The sequence below is a fragment of the Gouania willdenowi genome, chromosome 21 (assembly GCF_900634775.1).
Source record: "Gouania willdenowi chromosome 21, fGouWil2.1, whole genome shotgun sequence".
Lineage (NCBI taxonomy): Eukaryota > Metazoa > Chordata > Actinopteri > Blenniiformes > Gobiesocidae > Gouania > Gouania willdenowi.
This window is the reverse complement of record NC_041064.1, coordinates 29,473,224-29,494,860: the sequence shown is the minus strand read 5'-3', so window position 1 is coordinate 29,494,860 and position 21,637 is coordinate 29,473,224. Positions and strand designations below refer to the sequence as shown.

Genomic DNA, 21,637 nt, shown 5'->3' with positions numbered 1-21,637 from the left:
TATAATTAAGGAGACAAAATGTGGGATTAAAAATTTTAAAAAATGTTCAGTACGTTGCTAACAGAGTTTACATGAGACCAGAATTCAGAAATGATTTGACAATCCCAAAACATGTGTAAGAATCTCCCAAGTGACGCAGTTCCACATATATGGCAGTTTTTTGTAGATTGTAATTTCATTTGGAATCTCTTATAGGGTGTAATGTAAGCTCTATGTATGGCATGAAGTGAATTAGTTAGGGCGCTAGATTTTTGGAAGTCAAAGTGAGGTTGCACCAGATCTTCCTCCAATCTAAACTGCCCAGTTCCTTATTCCACACGGATTCAGTTGGTAGAACTTTAGCGCTATGCTCTGTCAGTTCATGGTATATTAAGAAACAGAGGGTCTATCCAGTAACTTAGAGATCAATTTTAGCATGGGATGTGCCTAAAGGGGAGAGTTCCAGGGAACTCCATAAGCTTTTAGGGCTGATCTTAGCTGAAATAAACAAAGTAAGTGAAAGCAGTAAGTGAGAAATGTGTTTTTAAATCCTGTATCGGTCGAAGACCGTGAATGTTGTAAATATCACCCAGTGTGTGTACTCCTCGTGATGACCAAGATGGTGGATTAAATGGTTTGTGACCACATAATAACCTTGGATTGTGCCATAATGGTGTGTTCTTAAAAGGGCCGCCCATCCAACGTTCTACTTTCTTCCACACCTGTATGGAATTTGCAATGATGGGCCCGAAGTTATTTTTGATTGTTTTGTTCGATAAGCTGGAGAACAGAATATCTTGTAGCCTGTGTGGTAATATTTTAACAGATTCTATCATTTTACAAGCAGTATTGGATTGTGTATCAACCCATCTGCTTAATGCTCTGATCTGAAATGACCAATAGTAAAGTTCGAAGTTTGGGACCACCAGACCGCCTAGCAGTTTGGGTCGTTGCAATGTCTTCAGACGAATCCTAGGCTGTCTTCCTTCCCAAATAAACCTTGAAACCATGGAGTGGATGTCTTTAAAGTAATTTGGAGGAGGGCAGAGTGGTAACAGAAAAAAGGAAGTTGAGAGTACATTCATTTTTACTGTGTTAATCCTACCTTGAAGAGAGGTTCTTAAACTCTCTCATCTTTGAATATCTGACTTTATGTTGCTAGCATAGCGTTGAAATTGTCTTGATTACGTTTATGAAGTTTTTCTGAATTGTAATGCCCAGATAGTTAAATATTTTTCAGGTTGAATACCTACTGGAATAACAGCGTTCCATCTATATTATTTAAAGGCATGAGCGCAGATTTTGTCCAATTATATTTGTAAGTTGCTAAATGATCAAATACCTTAATAAGTGGTTGGATAGAAGTGGCACAGTTATTTAAGAACAAGATTATATCATCTGCATACAATGATATTATATTTATGGTCGCCTATTTTAATAGGGGATGCTGTAGATTGTCTAATGGCTCGTTCTAGATGTTCCCGAGAGAGACAAAATAAAAGTGGCGAAAGTGGACCACCCTGTCTTGTTCCCCGCTGTAAGGTAATAGGGGAAGAGATTATGTCACCTGTTAAACGCATACTAAGGGAGAATGGTAATGCTTCATCATGTTATAAAATATTTATAAATCCAAAACGTTGCAGTACCACCCACATATATTCCCACTCTCTCGATCAAAGGCCTTCTCTGCATTAAGCGAGAATAAAGCACAGGGGGTGATGTGTTCGGCCATATCTATGATGTGTAGTAGTCTCCTCATGCTAACCGATGCATAGCGCCCCCTTTATGAAGCCTGTTTGATCTTCGTGACTAAAGATTGAATAACGTTCTCAAGGCAAAGAGCAAGTGCTTTAGCATATATCTTAGATCACTTTATAGTAAGGATATTGGTTTAAAACTGGAGCATTCCAAAGGATCTTTTCCTTTTTTCAAGAGGAAGGTTATGATGCTGTTTATTGATCTCTATGAAAGGTACCCACCTCTTAATCACAATGTTAAATGACTTAAGTGTTAGGGTGCCCACTATATCCCAGAGTTCCAAATACAGCTCTGGTGGGGAGACCATCCAGGCAGGTGATTTACCTTTGTTGAGACCTTTCAAAGCCCTATGCAACTCATCCAACTTTAACTCAGTCTACAAATCAGCTTGAACTTCTTGCTGTAGAGTGGGAAGCTCTAAATGTTAAGAAATTGTGTACATGTAGTATCATCATGAATAATCTCAGATTTATATAACTTTTCATAAAAGGATAAAAATGTTGTACTAATGACCTATGGATTTGTTGAGGTTTTGCCATCAGGTTTATTTATTGCTGAGATATTAGTTTTTATTTCACATTCCTGCAGCATAAGCGCCTGCAGGTGACGAGGTCTCTCTGATTCAAAGTAGTATTTTGGCATACTTCTATGCAGGATAAATTCTGCCCTTGACAGGGACAGAGTGTTGTATTCATTTTTAAAGATGTCAGTAGTTTGGCCTGAACCTCTGTGAAGTTATTTTTTTGTAAAGTCTCTACTGATTGTATTTTGTTTTCAAGATTTGTTATTTGTCGAACTCTTGTCTTTGCTAGACTTGAAGAGAATGAGATACAGAAACACGGATAAAATACTTTGTGGCCTCCCATAATATCTGTGGGTTAGATCACTCTTGTGCATTAATGACCAAAAACTCTTTTAATTGGGTTTTAAGTGAAATGATGAGTTAATTAGTAAGGACGTATTTAGTCGCCACCTTGGTGCTTTTATTTTAATATTGGGTAAATCAATGTTGCACAGTAGTGCAGAGTGATCGGACAGTGGTCTCGGTAAAATAGTGATGAATATATTTGTGTTAATTTGTATTATTCTGTAATTAAAGCTGGGCTGAGAAAAATATAATCTATCCGGGAGAATGTCTTGTGTCTAGCAGAGAAAAATGTATAATCTCTTGCATTAGCATTTTGTATATGCCAAAGATCATGCAAAGCAAGATCTTTAATAAGTGTATTCAGCAGGTTAGATAATAGATTGGCAGTAGCATCTGAATTTGATCTATCAAGAGATGGATTAAGGACTGCATTCAAATCGCCCCCCACTACAAGGGAACAATCATTTTGTTCTAATAGTGTGTCTCCAATGAAATTAAAAGGTCTCTATCAGGCTCATTTGGACAATATATGGATGTAAAAGCTAATTTATGATTAAGAATGTTAACACGGGCAAAAGCAAGTCTTTCTTTCCCATCATTTCCAGTGACGTGTCTTTCAATGATGTAAGTACTCAAGAACACGAGTTTTTCACATTAAGTGATAATATATTTAATACACGAGTACACAAATTATTCAGCAACCAAGATGTATTAGTGCTAACGTAAGATGAAGCTTAACTGCATAATCGCCCTGCCAAATGCTGTATATTTGTCCAAATACTGCTGCAATATAGAGTAAAAATATGTCTGTAAAGAAGAGGGGGTGGGGAAAACTATATACAAAAACTAACAGACCGTACAAGAACATAAACTCAACAAATTGTGCCAGATAGCCACACAGTTATTTAAACACAAAAAATAAATACATTCGATAATACAAGAACCAGCAAAGTCAATCTGGATTGTACGTTAATGCTAACCCATCAATAGAGCCTGTTTAGAAGAACAGAAGTACTGGACTGGCAAATATATATTTAATATTGCCATTAAAATAATACAATTATTATTATTTATTATTTATTCAGTTCATTTCCGACATGGTTGCATTCACAGAAATTCATTTGACATTCAGAGCAAAATCACATCATTGTTTTTTTTTTTTTTTTGTCCTTTTGCATGCCGGAAAGGCCAATGTTACCCGCTCACCAAAAAAATGAAAATAAAAAATTGCTTAAACACTAACTGCTTAAACTTGAAGAACTTGTTTATGTCAGGTAAGATTCGAAGACTCATCCGTCCATGTCCGTCAGGTTACCCTCTCTGTCATCCTGGAGATCTGCGTGGGCCACTGTTAAAAGGCCTGGGGTTGTAACCATGGTGACCACTTCACTCTCTTCAGGACAGAGCTGCAGCTCTTCCTCCTGGCTGTCATTGCTGGGCTGAAGTCGGTTGTTTTCGGGGTGGCTCCGTTGGATTTATACTTCACTGGGAGGACATTCCGTGCGCCGTTAAGGATTGCCGCTCTGTCCTGCCAACAGAGCAGTCTGAAGATGAGAGTTCGTGGTTTGTTGGAATTAGCCTGGCCTCCGTCATACACCCGATGCGCCCGTTCAATATCGATGTCACGGCCATCCAACGAAGGGATCCATTTAGATAGATTCTTTTTCAGGTAGCCAACTGCATCTGAACACTCCATTGATTCTGGTAAGCCCACCAGCCTTATGTTATTCCTTCGCCCCCTGTCCTCCAGGTCCGTCAACTTTGTGGTAAGGAGGTCAAGCTGTGACTTTAGCTCGCTAAGCGAACGCCTATATTCCCATGCCGCGGCCTGCACAGCATCCATTCGGTCCTGGATCCTCTTAGCAGACTTGCTCAATTTATCGAGTTCATTGGTAATGCCATTCACGGCTTCAGCATTCTTTTGTATTTCTGTTCGCATGTCATGTAAAGCTGGTACCAGGATCGAATCCATAGCGTCCCTAATGGCGGAGGCAACAGCTGAATCCAGTACACCGCGTTGTTCTTTGAGCGCTAGCTTAATGCCGTTAGCAATGGCTGCATCCAGTTCTTCCTTCGAGATGGCAGATTCTTTAGTTTTTCTTTATAGGCAACTGTTCAGCCTCCCTTTTCCAAGCGTCTTTGGTTGAGGAAGTACTCATGATGAGATGGACGTTGAAGTATTTGTTGTATAATATCGGATTATTGAAAAAAAATGACTATGCTAGGCAGAGATAGACACTACGCTGGCATCGCAGTCGAGGGATCACGTGATCCCAGCAGGAATGTCTCTTGTTTAATAAATTTACTGGTAATGTCTTGGAAACTCATGGCAAAAAATGGCAGATGGATTATAACTGTATTCAAACTAGACAATTCTCTTTTCATACTATGCAATGTATATGGTCACAATGGAGTAACTCAAGCTAAAAATATGTTTCATCAGATTTATTCCAAAATTGAGTATCGACAAGGAAAACATAAAGATGCACAACTAATTATTGGAGGTGACTATAATGATGCTCCAAATGATTCAATAGATAGAATCCTGGAAAAAAAACTCCCAAAACTTCTGTTTTAAAGCTACATCTTACCTCACTGAAAAACTTCTTGTGACAGACATCGCGAATGACATTGAGTTTTTTAACCCTCGCTGTAAGGAATTTACCTGGTGTAATGCTAGACGCACTCAACACTCTAGAATAGACTCATGGTTAACATCTTCATCTTGTATACAATTTATATCTGAGGTTTCACATTTACATGCTCCATTATCTGATCACAAAATGATTTTGATTCTCGTTTCTGGTTCCAAAGACAATAATAATCTAAGAGGATACTGGAAGCTAAATAAAAACTTACTTAAAGATACAATCTTTCAACACTTTGTGAAACAAAATGCACTAAATATTTTCAATAATGAAAAGGAAAATAATATTCAAAAATGGGAGTATTTCAAATTCAAAATGAGAGAAACTGCTATTCATCGTAGCAAATAAATAAAGAAAATTAACATTGCAAAAGAAAGAGGAGTTATGAATAGTTTAAAGCCCTTATTAAATAAAGAGAATCTTTCTATAAGTGAGCAAACAAAAATAATACAACTCTAAAAAGAAATAGATAAATTATATAATGATGCAGTCAAATTATAAACGATCTAGAGCTAAATGGCTGGAAAATGGAGAACAAAATTTGACTTATTTTTTTGCACTTGAAAAACGTAATAAAAAAGAATGAATATGTCGGCACTAAAAATAAACGACAACTTAAACACTAATCCTAAAGAAATTTCAGAATATGTTTGTTCATTATATAAAAAAAATATATGAATCTAAATTCAATTCAGAACACTGTGAGGAATTTTTTAATACAATCAAAGAATTTATCCCTACTATTTCAGATCATTTCAAGAAGAATTGTGATAAACCTCTCTCAAACATTGAACTTATTGAAGCCCTAAAACATTAGAAAAAAGGTAAATATCCTGGAATTGATGGTTTAGTCACAGAGTTTTATCTATTTTTCTGGGAGATTATTGAATTCCCATTAATAAATATGTACACAGATTGCATTGCTAATCAAGAAATGACAGCCACTCTGAAACAAGGATTAATAAGCTTGATTCCCAAACCAAACAATGATTCTTTATGCATAGAACATTGGAGGCCAATTACTCTCCTAAATATTGATTATACATAATTCTCACTTGTTTTCGCCAGACACATAAAAAGAGATCTTGGCGAAATCATGAATGAAACACAGACAGGTTTTATGTCAAATCAACACATAAGTAATAACATTAGACTAATCTTGGATTTGCTTGATAATTCTGAACATTTGGACTCAGAGGTAGTTATAATTTTTCTAGACTTCTACAAAGCATTTGACACTCTGGAACATCCATTTATATACAAGATTTTAGATCTCATGGGTTTTGGGGGAAGTTTCATTTCAATTGTTAAAATGCTTTACAAAGATAACAATAATAACTTAATGATTTACCCGAGCACTTCCAAAAGATTCCCTGTTAATAGATCTGTTTGTCAAGGTTGTCCAATTTCACCAATTCTTTTTCTAATCGCTACAGAATTCCTGTCATTACAAATTTTAAACAGCTCTAAAATTAAAGGTTTATCGATAATTCAAAGAGAAATTTCAATTACGCAATTGGCGGATGATACGGTTTTGTTTTTAAAAGATAAACACCACATTGAACCAGCAATACAATTAATTAAAACATGTTCTAAAGCATCAGGCTTACAACTCAACGTAGGTAAATGTGAAATATTATCCATACATGATACAGATAGTGAGAATGTATGTAATATACCATTCAAGAAAACTGTCAATCACATAAAACGTCATAACTAGACAACAACAAAACTTTCTTCCCCGACTTAAGAAAACACAAAATATTATGAACATGTGACTCCAACGTGATTTGACAATGTTTGGAAGAATTCTCTTAATGAAAGCTGAAGGTATCTCTAGACTAATATATCCTGCTTTATCTCTATTTGTTCAGGTATCAACGTCTAAAGAAATTAACAAAATATTTATCAACTTTACTCGGAAAAATAAAAAACACAAATTAAAAAAAGATAAACATGAATCATCAAACATCAAAACCTCTACTACCATCTCGATAAGCAAAAATCCCAATTTAAATCAAGGACATCACTCATATCCATTGACTGAGTCCAGTGGTCCCATTGGTAACTGGGGTCACCAATAGCCAGAAGAATAGTGGAACCATGGTTAGAACCACCCCACTTGATTGGCGGCATCATGAGTGAAATGACTTTAATTTTAGTTTATTTTAAATACATTTGACGGACAAAAATGGTGCCTGCAAAAAATTAACTAAAATATTAAAACTACTACTGCTACTGATAAATTCACAATTATTCTACATATTTGAAAACAAGATGTTTATGTCAGCTGAATGTGTTTAAAAGCATTTCTGCCAAGAAATAATGATTCTTGATTCTGATTCTTGAGTTGTGCAGGTCAACAGGTCAGAGATTTCACAAGATCATTTTTTAGTTTGAAAAACAGGCCATTTTTATTAATTCACTTAGTTGATATAGTTTAATTTGATTGCTGTAATGTAACTAGGATATTCAATTAACAAAGGTTTCCAGCTGTAACTGTAAAAGTGAAACTTTCTGAAATAAAACTACAAACAAGTTGTCATCAGTGTAAAAAACATAGAGCTATATTAGATATATTAGTAGATGTGAAACTAAATAAAACAAACTCAAACCCTGGAAAAGTCATGTGACAAATCGATCAATAGTTATTGTTGAGAATTATCATGCACCACCTAAGATCTATGAGGATAATCAAGGTGCTATTGCGTTAGCAAAATAATCCAGTGAGCAGGCAAAGGTGTAAGCACGTTGACATAAAATACCATTTTGTTAGGTCAACTGTGAACGATGGAAAAGTGACATTACACTATTGCCCTACAGAGGAGATGTTAGCAGACGTGATGACAAAACCAGCATCACAACACAAGTTGTTCAAGTTTTCAAAACTTATTTTTGGAGTTTAAAATGTTATTTGTGCATTTTTGTTTTGTTTATCCTAGCAAAGGAAGCTGACAATATGAGAGCAAGTGGGGGTGTTAATATATTGTTAACACATGTATGTAAATAATTAATATGCTCTCAATTGTATTTTTACTTTATTATGTTTGACTCCTGACCCCACCTGTTGGCACCGTGTGATGCGATGTATAACTCCGCCTGTTAATAAAAAGTAGTTCCGGTCATGCAACGAGCTTGTACGGTTGTTGATGACTTTTCAAGCCATTTTGTATCATCCCCTCTTTAACCCAATAGTGTACAGGTTGAAGATGAAGGAAATATCCAAACACTTAAAAAGGTTGTTCTGTCAAGTCAAAGTCATTTAATGCATTTAAAACCTTTGTATTGCAGTATGTTTGGTGGCAATAATCAACTCTAGATGCACTGAATGTTGGGATGTATTGAAACAGTTATTGTGTCTATATGAGGTTAGGGTCTTTTTTACATGAGGTTTTATTTCAATCCTTTTTCTTGTTGAAGAGTGTCACCTTTACACGAAAGCTCCAGTTATTTGCTTAATTGCATTTGTCATTAAAATTGTACAACATTAAGATGTGCTTATATTTACCATTTTGTTAAAACATATTTATATTTTGTGTTTATTAATGCCAAAGCCAGTTAGAATTGCTCATCTTTTTTTTTCTTCTTTTTTTTTACAGTCATGGCTATTTGTGTGTAACTGTAATGTAAATGTAATTTTTGAGTTTCTATTAAATGGAAAACCTTGAACACCAGCATGTACACATTGTTGATATTCATTAATGTTCTTTCTTGAATGCACATGAGCTCATCCACAACCTAAATTCTCTGTTAGAATTTCAGCAATACATTTTCTTTTTGCACCTAATTCTATGTAAGATGCTGTCCATAATTTGCCAAATGTACTCTTTATGAAGCTCAACGCTTTAAAGACAGTGGAGATGATAGCAGACTTCAGGAAGAACCCAGCCCCCCTCATCCCCTCACCCTGGGAGACTCTACAGTGAGCTCTGTGGAGTACTTCTGCTTCCTGGGGACCATCATCACCCAGGATCTCAAGTGGGAGCTGAACATCAGCTCCCTTATCAAAAAAGCTCAGCAGAGGATGTACTTCCTGCGGCAGCTGAAGAAGTTCAGTCTGCCAACAAAGATGATGGTGAACTTCTACATCTCCATCATCCAGTCCATCCTCGGCTCCTCCATCACCATCTGGTACGCTGCAGCTACGGCCAAGGACAAGGCCAGACTGCAGCGTATCATCCACTCTTCAGAGAAGCTGCAATCTGCTCTCCCTCCAGGACCTGTACACCTCCAGGATTTTGAGGCGTGCAGGAAAGATTGTGGCCGACCCCTCCCACCCCGGTCATAAACTGTTTCAATTATCATTATTATTATTATTATTATTGTTGCTGGGTTGTTCTTTGTTTTTTTATTTTTTTTGTTGTTTGTTTTGTGCACCAACTACCAACACAAATTCCTTGTACTGTTCTTAAAACTGTACATGGCCATTAAAAACATTTCTGATTCTGATTCTGATGAAATAAACAAGCTACACGCTTTACAACCTCTTTGAAATGAAACATCTCAGCCCTACACTACAAAGCTGGATCTACAGATCCAGGCTGTCTGTTAGTTCACGGGTTTGACCACACCAAACATTTACACTCCCAGAGCGGCTATACAAAGACGTTTACTTTAGCCTGGGGTTTCCAACCTGGATCAGTGAGATGATAAAGGAGAAACCATGCAGAGCAGCCTACTTCACCATCAACAAACAGACAAATATTCTTAAAGAATATGAAGAATTAAACTCCATAATCTGTTGTCACAGCTAAAGCCAGAAAAGAAGGATCACTGACAGAAAATTGCTGACTCTATTAAAGCATAAACTTGTAATATTATACAATAATAATGCATTTGACAATAAATGGACAGATTTACTTTAATACTAAACAGATAATTCCACACCTTGATGACATGAGTAGTTGATTGTTAAATTAATCCATGTTTCAGCAGTTTGTAGTCAAACTCATTTAAGGATTTTAAGCATTGTACATCATATGTACATATATGCATAGACATTATATACATCAATGGTCCCCAATCCTGGTCCTCAATGGCCACTATCCAGCATGTTTTAGATGTTTCCCTCTTCCAACACACCTGATTCAAATGAAAAACTCATCATCAACCTCTGCAGAAGCCTGATAATGATCCTGGTCATTTCAATCAGATGTGTTGGAAGAGGGAAACATCTAAAACATGCTGGACAGTGGCCCTTGAGGACCAGGATTAAGGATCTCTGATATACGTAGACGCTGCATCGCCTGCTGCAGCCCACTAGAGCGGTGCATTAACAGGGTGTGGAAAACTGGGAGCAGGGAACAAAACCTGCAGGACACGAGGAGGTTGACATAAGACATGTAAGACAATGATCTAGCAATCACACTGTGTCCAAGAACTCAGCTAAATAGTGAGGGAAGCTTGATATAGAATGGGCCACACCTGGGTGGAAAACATGAAGTCAGAACCCAAACACACTGACATCACCAGGAGGTGGAGACATGAGCAGGAATACCTGGAAACACAAAGACAAGAGTAAACACAGGAGATACTCGAAAATCAGAATAAACTAAGACTAAATAACTAAAAGAACCACAAGGGCTAAACACAAAGAAAACTAAACAGAACCTGACAGGGTGACCATTTTGGAACGGTGGCAATTTCTCGTACAGTACATTACATCTATAGAGGAATGATGTGCTTACACAAGATGGATAGATAGATAGATAGATAGATAGATAGATAGATAGATAGATAGACTTAAATAAAACAAAAGGAACCCAGAAAACGTTCAAACGTGGTCAGGTTTTTATTGATAACATTGCATACATTGCATTTGACAATTATCATTATTGTATAGATGTACTACTACTGTATTATTGTTGTTATTGCTTTTCTTATAATTATCATTATATTCTCATATTATTGTATTGTTATTTTAATTAATTTTTTAAATTATAGTGACTGGTATTCTCATTGTATCATTATTATTTTTATTGCTATTATTATTATTATTATTATTATTATTATTATTATTATTATTATTATTATTATTATTATAACCATTACTATTAGTATTTTTATTATTATTATTATTATTATTGTCACTAATAATATTATGTCTCTATCATCATCATCTTTATTATTATTGTTGCCAAAGAACTCAAACATTCAAGGAACAAGAACATAAACAATCAAACTATCTACAAGAGTATTTAGTATTTGACTCCCTGTCTCAGCTGAACAGTTTGCCCTGTCCTGTCAAGGTCATCTGTGTTGAAATGCTCACTGCAAAGCATGGACCTCTCAGTTGCCACAAAATCTTCCCGTTTCACTGCCCGTTCCCATTGTCTCCTTAAACCACTGTCTTTGGGAAACTTTAAACATGTGAGCAATGTAGCCAGAGATAAAGAATTGTCAACAACAAAAATAATCCCATCATTATAATTAGGCCTATTATTAGCTTTATTAGATAGCTCAAATACGTTCATCATGTTTTTTTTATTACTATAGACTTATTTTGGTTCTTTTTTCAGACATTAAATTCAAGAGTAGATGTTGCTCTTTACCTTTTTTAGCTTTACAGTTTCGGCAAAAAGTCGCATACGAGTCGACGTCAACTAGTCGATGATGTCACCAAGAGCTGAAGCCGATGCTCACAGGGTGGTGGCCAAGTGGCAGCCGAGTGCCGGCTTTGGTGGAGGAAGCCAAAGCTACCGTAAAAAGAGCCCAAACGCTCTGGCTCTGAGGAAGCCTTAATGTTAAACCCAAATGTTAAATCGGTCGTCACCCCACCACTGACTGAGGCTCAGTCAGTGGTGGGGTGTGTGAAGTGTGGGTTTTAGATTCAGATTTAACATTAGGATTTAATATTTACATTCAGATTTAATATTTACATTTAGATTAGTTTTCCATCAGTACACTTTTTAACAATGATATAGAACATGCTGTTTTTCATGAATTTCTGTCTCAAATAAAAGAAAAAAAATTGCTAAATGTGAGGAAAGTCAGCTAAATGTTCAAAATATGTTGGCTATGAAAAAGTGATCGAGTCTTTACATTCGGCACCCCATACCTAACTGGGGTGAATAGTTGGATGTGTGGGGTGCACACACTGCACCCCACTCAGTGTCTCATCCTCTTGACAACTGTACATGCTGAATTCCCTGGAAATGACAGAAGAGATAAGGTGTGAAACAGCATTAAATTACTGGCCACTGGATACAAGTAGTTAGGATTGGCACATCTGATGGAGCTTTTATGTTCACTGATTCTCTTGACAATAAACCAACAATCATTCTGTGTACAAGCAGTCAGATAGTGGGGAAGGCTTGATTAGGAACGGACCACACCTGAGTGCAAAACATGAGGAAGCTAATGACTCAAAACCCAAACACACTGGCATTACTGGGAGGTGGAGACACGAGCAGGAATACCTGTTAACACAAAGACGAATGTTACGAAATGTTAACAAAACATTTAACAAGAACTAGAATTGAAACTAAACAGAATAAACAAAGACTCACAGAAAAACTAAGAGGACCACAAGAGCTAAAAACAACTAAAACCAAACAGAACCTGACACAAATCCCCCCTTAAGGAGGGGGTCCAACACTCTCCAAACTCTCACCAGGAGCTCAGAACAAACTAAATTTGATAATTTCCAAATCTTGAAAAAGTCCATATTTTGTAAATGAGGTCTTAAATGATATATGTTCATTTTCCGCTTCCTTTGTCACTCCCTTTTTATTTAATTAGTTAGTTAAACAAACTAACTTAAAAAAAATAAAAAAAATCTGAAAAACTAAAAACAAATTACATTTCAAAAAGTATAATGACCCTGACACACACTCATTCACTACATTGTATATACTACATTTGTTCTGCCTTGTTTATGGGTTCTGGGACTGTTTACACACTTCTTAAAGAGACAACGTTCTGAATGTGGTTTAGCAACACTACAGTATTAAATCATACATTTCAGCCTTAATAAAGGAAAAAATCAAAAGTGACACAAAATGTTGATAATGTGCTGCTAGTGGTTAATAAAAGGCTTTTTGTGACATTTTTATCCACTGACTTTCACCCATTATTCTTTCTCTTGTAAAACTATATTGAAAAATAAAATAAAAATAAGTTTATATCATCTATCACCATTTTGAGGAAAAATATAGAGATATGAATATCGGTCTATGTCACCCAGACCTAATGTAAACAAAGCAGTAATGTTTTATCTTGTAAAGCATGTAATTGTCCAAACTGTGGGAAATGAGGGGTCCGAAACACGGCTTAAAGTAGGATTTTATTAACATGAGTGTTACCTCAACAAAAAAATAAAAATAAAAAAATCACTGATATGCTGCCTTGTTATGTAGCAAGTGTTGCTAATGCTACACTTCTTTAGTTAAATTATGTAAAAAGGCTGTGTCACTAAAAATAACTTGTCGACATTTTTGTTTGATGTAAATTGTACATAGAACCAGTTTGATAAATTGCTTACATGATTTTTTATTATCTTGTATCCAATTTTTCCATTTAGGGCAATATTTAAAGTTGGTGAAATAGTTTGTTTAATTGATAAATAACTTTAAAATAGTCTTAATGGTCTGAAAGAAAAAAAAAAAAACAGTGATTGCGATTTTACAAAGAAAAAATTGTGATTTTATTTTTTTTTTCCTTATTGCCCCCCTCCAAAAAAAATTTTTTTATTTGTAAAATCGCAATAACTGCTTTGTTTGTTTGTTTAGAATGAATTATTTGTCATTTTGTTTTCTGAAATGTTTTGTTTTCCTTTAAACGCAATTGTTGAGCTGAAAAAACTGTGTTGACCAATCAGATGAGAGGTTGGGTTGCCTGGGGAACAAGCCTAACTGTCCATTACTAACAGTCCACTTTTATATTCAGTTGCTCATCATCTCTGTGAGTAACAGCACCATTTTTGTGGAGCTCTTCAAACAAATTTTCTACAACTGTGTTGATCAGACGACATCTTGTGGTGAAACCACATTTCTACCAGTGGAAACAGGAAACTGGACGAACTGGATGAAAAAATGACGGCCCAGCAGCCTCAGCTTGAAAGGTAAGACATTTTTAATGAATTCGTTTTTTTAAATTTATATTTATTTCTTGGGAGGGGCTAAAATCAAATATTTATAGCTATTTCCTTCTTAATTTTGTAAATATTTATTTATAAAATGGTCCTGCCTCACTTCCAAATGTTTTGTAGTTTTATGTCAATCAGAAAGACTCCACATGTTGGAGAAATAATGAAAACGTATGGTTTATACCAGTGTTTCTCAAATGGGGGTACGTGTACCCCTAGGGGGGAGGCAATGGCACTACAGGGAGTACTTGAGAGAGATAGAGTAAAATTAACAATAGAAACCATTGAAAATATGGGGTTTTATGAGGTTTATTTCTAGTTAAAAATGATCATACTAAATTTTACCGGAAACTCACAAAACGACATTAAAAACACACAAAATATGAGAAAAATATACAAAAGGACAAACAAACACACACTAAGAGAGAAAATGACTTACTATTACCAGCTAACACACAAAACAACAACAAATACACCAGTGTTTGAAATAACGGCGTTTAAAATAACGGCGTTTGTTTTTCAGTTACAGGGTAATCTAACTAATAACCTTTTTACGCCATTACAACTCCGTTAATGTTAATGAACATTAAATGCGGTGAGTTACATGTATTGATTGAATAAACTGTGATCAGAAAGTTCCCCTGGCTTCATATGCAGCTATAGTGAGGTGGCGATACAAACACTACTTTAATTTAATTGTGGTCAAAGGCAAGAACGTGCATGTGAAGTGTACTTTATATCCAGGAGTGAAGACTTTGTCCACATCCGTTGTAAGTAACTAGAATTTAATGAAGTACCTCACAATGACACACGATTCTTTTTTTTTTTTTTTTTTTTTTTTTTTTAAGTATCGCAAATAGTTACTTTCCTTGTTAATGAGTTACTTTTATTATCGAGTAATTAAGTTACTAACTCCGTTACTTTTTGGATCAAGTAGTGAGTACCTATAACTAATATTAATAGTTATAATTACTATATAATATTACTTTTTTAAAGTAACGTTACCAACACTGAAAGGCACACAAAATAAGAGAAAAATATAGTGTATAATAAAAAAGAACAGACAAACAACAACAAAATAGACACTAAAAAGGCACAAAATGATGTAAGAAATGATATTGAATGGTTATTATTAGTTATTAATATTAATTATTATTATTATTTTCAGTTCATGTTCTAATCTTTAGAACATGAACTGAAAATACAAGGGTCAGTCTTGGTCCCACATGATGAGGGAGATGATCGTAAGTGGTAAAATCTATAGAAATAAATCTATTCAGGAGGCACTAAATACTGTTTCATTCTATTTATTTACAAAATGAGATTCTTTAAAATGTGTGTTATCACTCATTATTTCCATCATTGTGCTTTATAGTTGTTTTTTCACAGACTTCTGAATAAAATGTTATAGTCGGAAAAAAGGGAGTACTTGGATTCAGAAATAAGAGAAAAGGGTACTTGAGTCAAAAAAGTTTGAGAACCACTGGTTTATACTGTATGAAGTAATGACCTGTAGCCATTGGAGAGAAAAAGAATCTCAGAGCTGACTTTTAATTAGAATCTTCAATCTGAAGTGAGGCTTAACTCGTAACTGAAACTACACACTTCCAGCTAATATGATGATAAAACCTGGACAGGCTAAACGACAATGATGAGTACTTTTTTGTATTTATTTTCATGAATCCTAACCTGATTCCATGTCTATGTTACAGATCACAGAAAAAGGACAAAGTGTGGATAATCGGCTCCAGTTACATCCGGCGGGGCGAGGAGGCTGCACTAAAGTTTTTTGGAGATAATTTGGGACTGGATGCCAACGTGCACTGGTTTGGAAAAGGAGGGATGAGGTGGGAAGGAGTTCTGCCTTGTTTTTATGGTCAGCTTTCCACCCAGGGACCCCCTGACATCCTCCTGGTTCACGCTGGAGGAAACACCCTGGGCATAAACAGTGCAAATAGTCTGGCCTACACTATTAAAGAGGACTTTACCAAATTGCACATTAAATTCCCTGTAATGAAGATCATCTTCTCCTCCATTAATGAACGCAGATCCTGGAGGTACGGGAAGCTGTCCCAGATCATCAGGGACAGAAAAACCATCAATCATTTTGTCAAGAGGACGTCTGTCTGTTTCAAAGGAGACGTTGTTGAACATCCTCTCCTGCGATTCTACAAACGATCACTGTTTATTTCAGACGGAGTTCATTTCTCTGATGAGGGAAACCACTTATTCTTGTCAAGCATCCGCTCCACCCTCCAGAACTTTCTAAAGGAGTCAAAAATACCAACAAGGACCATCTCTGGGGCAACGATGCCAATAAGGACATTCTCAGCAACAAAAAGCAGCACAACAACCGTCTCTGGACATAAAAAGAACATTACACCAATCAGCTGGCCTTAAGCATGAGGAGGAGGAGGAGGAGGAGGAGGGGCTGGTTGTGGTCACCTGGTGGCATCCCCCACCCCTTTTCTACAATACTGCTTATCTACTGCCCACCCAAATCTATGAGGTGCCAAGTGTAAAAAATACCCATTATTGTTTTTCTTGTAAAACTATTGAAAAAAAAATAATAATAATGGAATTTATATCACCTATTGCCATATTGAGGAAAAAAATAGAGAGATGAATATTGGTCCATATCACACAGGCCTAATGTAACCAAAGCAGTAACATTTTATCTTGTAAAGAATATGATTGTCTAAACTGTGTGAAATGAGGCGTTCAAACACTGCTTAAAGTAGGATTTTATTAATATGATTGTGTTACCTCAATAACAAATATAAATCACTAGACTGATATGCTGCCTTGTTATGTAGCAAGTGTTGCTAATGCTAATGCTACACCACTTTAGTTAAACAAAGTAAAAACACTGGGACTAAAATAACTTGTTTTGTAATTACCTTGTCCTAAATTATCTTTTATTCCTATTTTTCATTTAGGGCGATGATTTTAGGAAGGTTTTATTAAAATAACTTTAAAATAGTCTAAATGATTTGAGTGAAAAAAATCGTGATAAAATCGCGAGCGTGATTTCACAAAAACAAAAATCGTGATATATTTTTCCCATATCGCCCACCCCTATGTTAAATCTAAATGTTTAAATGTAAATTTAAATGTTATATATCATATCTATATGCTTAATCTTATATCTAAATATTAAATCTAAATCTAAATGTTGAACCTAAATATTTCGCACATATGCTAATTTACCCCACCCCTTGTAACCTCAACCATTACACAAGCAGAGAGACACACAGCCGCTCCCACACACCCTTTCACCAATGCCTGTCTGGGTGATATGCACTCGATCTCCACCGCCGGGAGAGAACCAGCCATACATATCACCCAGGCAGGCATCGGTGAAGAGGTGGGTGGGAGCGGCTGTGTGTGTCTCTGCTTGTGTATTGGTTGAGGTTCCAAGGGGTGTGGTCAATTAGCATATGTGTGAAACATTTAGGTTAAGGTTAGAGTAGTAGTTAGAGCGGGCGGTGTTCAGGGCAGTTTTGTATAGTTGAAGGTGATCGGAGTAGGCTTGGAGATGGACTGGTAAACCGTTTTTTTATGTGGAGACGTTCAAGTTGGCGTTTGTGGGTTGTTAGTTTTCTGAGGTCGGGTGTGTACCAGGGGGCGGTGTGTGTAAATGAGACTAATTTGGTTTTGGAGGGGGCAAGTTGGTCGAGGCAGGAGGAGAGGCAATTATTGTAATGATTAACAAGGTCCGTGGGGTCGTCAGAGAGCGGGGGGGAGGCAGACAGAAGGTTAAGAAGAGAAGTGGAAAAATCATGAGGAGAGATGGATTTCAGGTTTCTAAAACAAATGGTTTGCTTGTCGTTCGAGTGGAGGGTGGGGAGGGGGAGGTGGAGGTCCATGGTGATAGCCAGATGATCGAAGATGCAGAGGTCAGTACTGGAAAGTTACTGGATGGTGAGACCGGTGGAGCAGACTAAATCTAGGGTGTGGCCATGGGTGTGTAAGGGGAAGTTGACTTGCTGAGTGAAGTTGTGGCAGTCCAGTAAAGCAAGGGATTCAGAATGACTGAAAGGATGTTGTGGATATGGTGCTGATGTTGAGGGCTTTTTTATGGACTGAGGCTACGCCACCGCCCCGGCCAGTGAGATGGGGCTGTTCAATGTAAGTGTAACCGGGGGAGTGGCTTGGTTTAGTGAGAAATAGTCCAGAGGTTTATGCCAGGTTTTAGTGATGCAGAGGAAGTCCAGGTTATTGTCTGTTATGAATTAATGTAGGGTAATTGCTTCATTGTTCAGTGAACGGGTGTTAAGGAGAGCCAGTTTCAGTATTTTCAGCGTTGAGGGTGGCTGTGAGGAACGAGGGAGTGGACGGAGGATGGGATTGGGCCGTTTTAGTTTAGCGTTTAGTGTCATTTTTGTAGGGTTTAGGGGGCCTGGCTGTGATTATGGACTGAATGGGAAAGGTGTGAGCAGAGGAATGTAGTAACGGGTGGAGCCTGTAGGGGGAGCTGTGGCTGGAAGAGGCGCTTTGGTGTGACAAAGTAGAGTAAGGTGAAGGAGACGGTGTGTGTTTTGTAAATAGTCAGTCATGTGGGAAATGCTGGACGGCGTGCTGAAGATTGGCTGTTAAAATACTACTGACCAGTTAGTTGGATTTAACATATACTATTTACATTTAGATTTAATATTTGGATTTAGATTTAATATTTAAATTTAGATTTAATATTTATGTTAAATATTTATATTTAATATTTAAATTTATATTTAATATTTGGATTTAATATTTAAATTTAGATTTAATATTTATATTAAATATTTAGATTTAATATTTAATAGTTAGATTTAATATTTAGATTTAATATTTAATATTTAGATTTAATATTTAGATTTAATATTTAGATTTAATATTTAGATTTAAATTTAATATTTAGATTTAAATTTAATATTTAGATTTAAATTTAATATTTAGATTGAGATTGAAATTTAATATTTAGATTGAAATTTAATATTTAAATTTAGATTTAATATTTAGATTTAAATTTAGTATTTAGATTTAATATTTAAATTTAGATTTAATATTTAAATTTAGATTTAATATTTAGATTTAGAATTAATATTTAGATTTAACATTTAGATATAAGATTTTGCGAGTCAACTAGTCTGGAACACTCGGATGGACTATCCTTCTATCCTATTCTGTTTGTGCCTCTGTTCACTAACCCAACCAGTTGAAGCGGATGGCTGCCACCTCTGAACCTGGTTCCGCTGGAGATTTCTTCCTATAAAAAAAGGGAGTTTTTTCTTCCCACTGTCGCTAAATGCTTGTTCATGTGGATCTTGTTGGGTTCTTTCTTCTTTTTTACTATGGACTTTATATTTTGTTCGGCGCTTTGAGATGACTTTGTTGTATTTTGCGCTATATAAATAAAGTTAAGGTTGAGTTGAATTGAATTTAACATTTAGATATAACATATACCATCTATAGATTTAAATATTTAGATTTAATGCTTTTTTTTTTACCTCTAAGTGGTTAAATGTAGGAACATGCTAAATATGAGAAAAGTGAGATAAATGATGAAAATGTGTTAGCTACAACTTTTATACTACATTTTTACACTTGGTACCCCCATACAAATCTACATAACTTTCATCCCTGAGATACAAGACCTCCATTCCATCTTTTGCTCAACATCTGCAGAGGGAACTAAACAGAGGGATGACTCTGATGATGAAATCTCTGAGAAAACTTTATTTACATCTCCTTCATTCTCATTCTTGTGTAAAAAGTTGATTTTCTAATTAGAATTGTTGTTAATAAATATTGTGTAATAAATACAGTGTCTTGCTGGTTTTTTTCAGGTCAGTTTTATCTTTTCAATGAATCTTCTAAACCCCTTCACCACTTTGTTACTGCAATCATTTTAAAAGGTTGTAAATCTAGTGCATGTAAACTTTAGCTTGAATCAGGGTTGGAGTCAATTACATTTTAAAAATACAATTACGCATTCAATTATCCATGTTCAATTACAACACAATTATGATTACATTGATGGGCATTTTTTCCAATTACAATTAAAATTAGAAGCATATTTTCCGCTGAAATTCAATTACATTTATGTTCTGAATTACTAAAGTTAAATTACAATTAATCACAATTACTGAGTCTTTGATAAATAACCCCATAAAACTTCAGTTTTCTGTAACAATCGGTTATGATACCAGGTCGGTTTTGACCCATGTCTTAAGTCAGCTGTAGAATACAGTAAAAAATATTATCTTTTATCTAATTTTCTGTCTCAATACTTGGTTACCTTGTTAGGCTTTGTTATTCATGAAAATATTAGCATTAATATTTTTGGTGTGGGCGTCTGAACATTTTTTGTGTCAGTATATAGCCCTAGATTTTCTTTTTCTTTTAATGGTAAAATGATCCTTAAGAGGACAAGTTATGATATGAAACCTATTTTAACTACATATGTGTAAGCCACACAACTTACTTCCCCAGTTTTGCATTTAGTTAAATTGTAAATGACAGTTTTTATACGCCAATTTTATTTTAATTACAATATTACAACTTTAACAGAGATTGCCCTATCAGAAGATTGTTTAATAATGGCTTTACAGATGATTATCTAAATCCAATCCATATGTGGATTTAAAATGAAGGCGATTTCTAATCACCAAGCTTTTCTGCAGAGTTTAACGCAATAACTATGTTATGTCAAAATACAATTATATTTCCAAAAGTCAACATGGGTACTATATTATTACCTATAAAATTATTAAAAACTGAAAAAAGAAAGCTTTTAAATTGTTTTGGAGGACAATATTTTTTACATGGCCTATTTATATTGATCATATTTATTTATATCAAAGAACATATAGAATAGATGGTCATTTGTCCTGATCGATTTGGTTTCTTCTTATGCAGGTCAGTCTACATTGTATCAAAAGACATTTTCCTAGCTCAGTAAGATGTGTGCTTAGACTGCCACCATGTGGTAAGAAAGGAGAAAGCAGCTTTGTAAGTGTTTTTTTTTTTTTTGTCATTTAGTTTTTCTGCAATCGAACTAGAGAACAACTAAACTTTTTTAACTTGATTAAAACATGTTCAAAGTACCTACCGAGATAATCAGGGCCATTTCTTTCAAATAACAGTACTTCTACTTGAGTAGGATATATCAGTACTCTTTATACCTCTGGTGGCTACATAAGATAAACCTGCCAGATTAAAGAGGAGAAAAGGGAAGCAGGTGGTGTTTTTACAGAAAAAGCTGATCCAGCCATTTCACAACATGGACAAACACGGTGAAAACTCAGCACAATGCTA

At 35.5% G+C, this 21,637-nt stretch overlaps 1 protein-coding gene across 1 annotated transcript; it reads left to right on the top strand.

The window, feature by feature from the left end:
• The first annotated feature begins 14,099 nt into the window (after positions 1-14,099).
• Positions 14,100-16,758, top strand: LOC114454972 (uncharacterized). The gene is made up of 2 exons (XM_028435948.1): positions 14,100-14,314; positions 16,051-16,758. Exons 1-2 carry the CDS (start codon positions 14,286-14,288, stop codon positions 16,736-16,738), a joined length of 717 nt encoding a protein of 238 aa, XP_028291749.1. The 5' UTR covers positions 14,100-14,285; the 3' UTR covers positions 16,739-16,758.
• Positions 16,759-21,637: the final 4,879 nt, after the last annotated feature.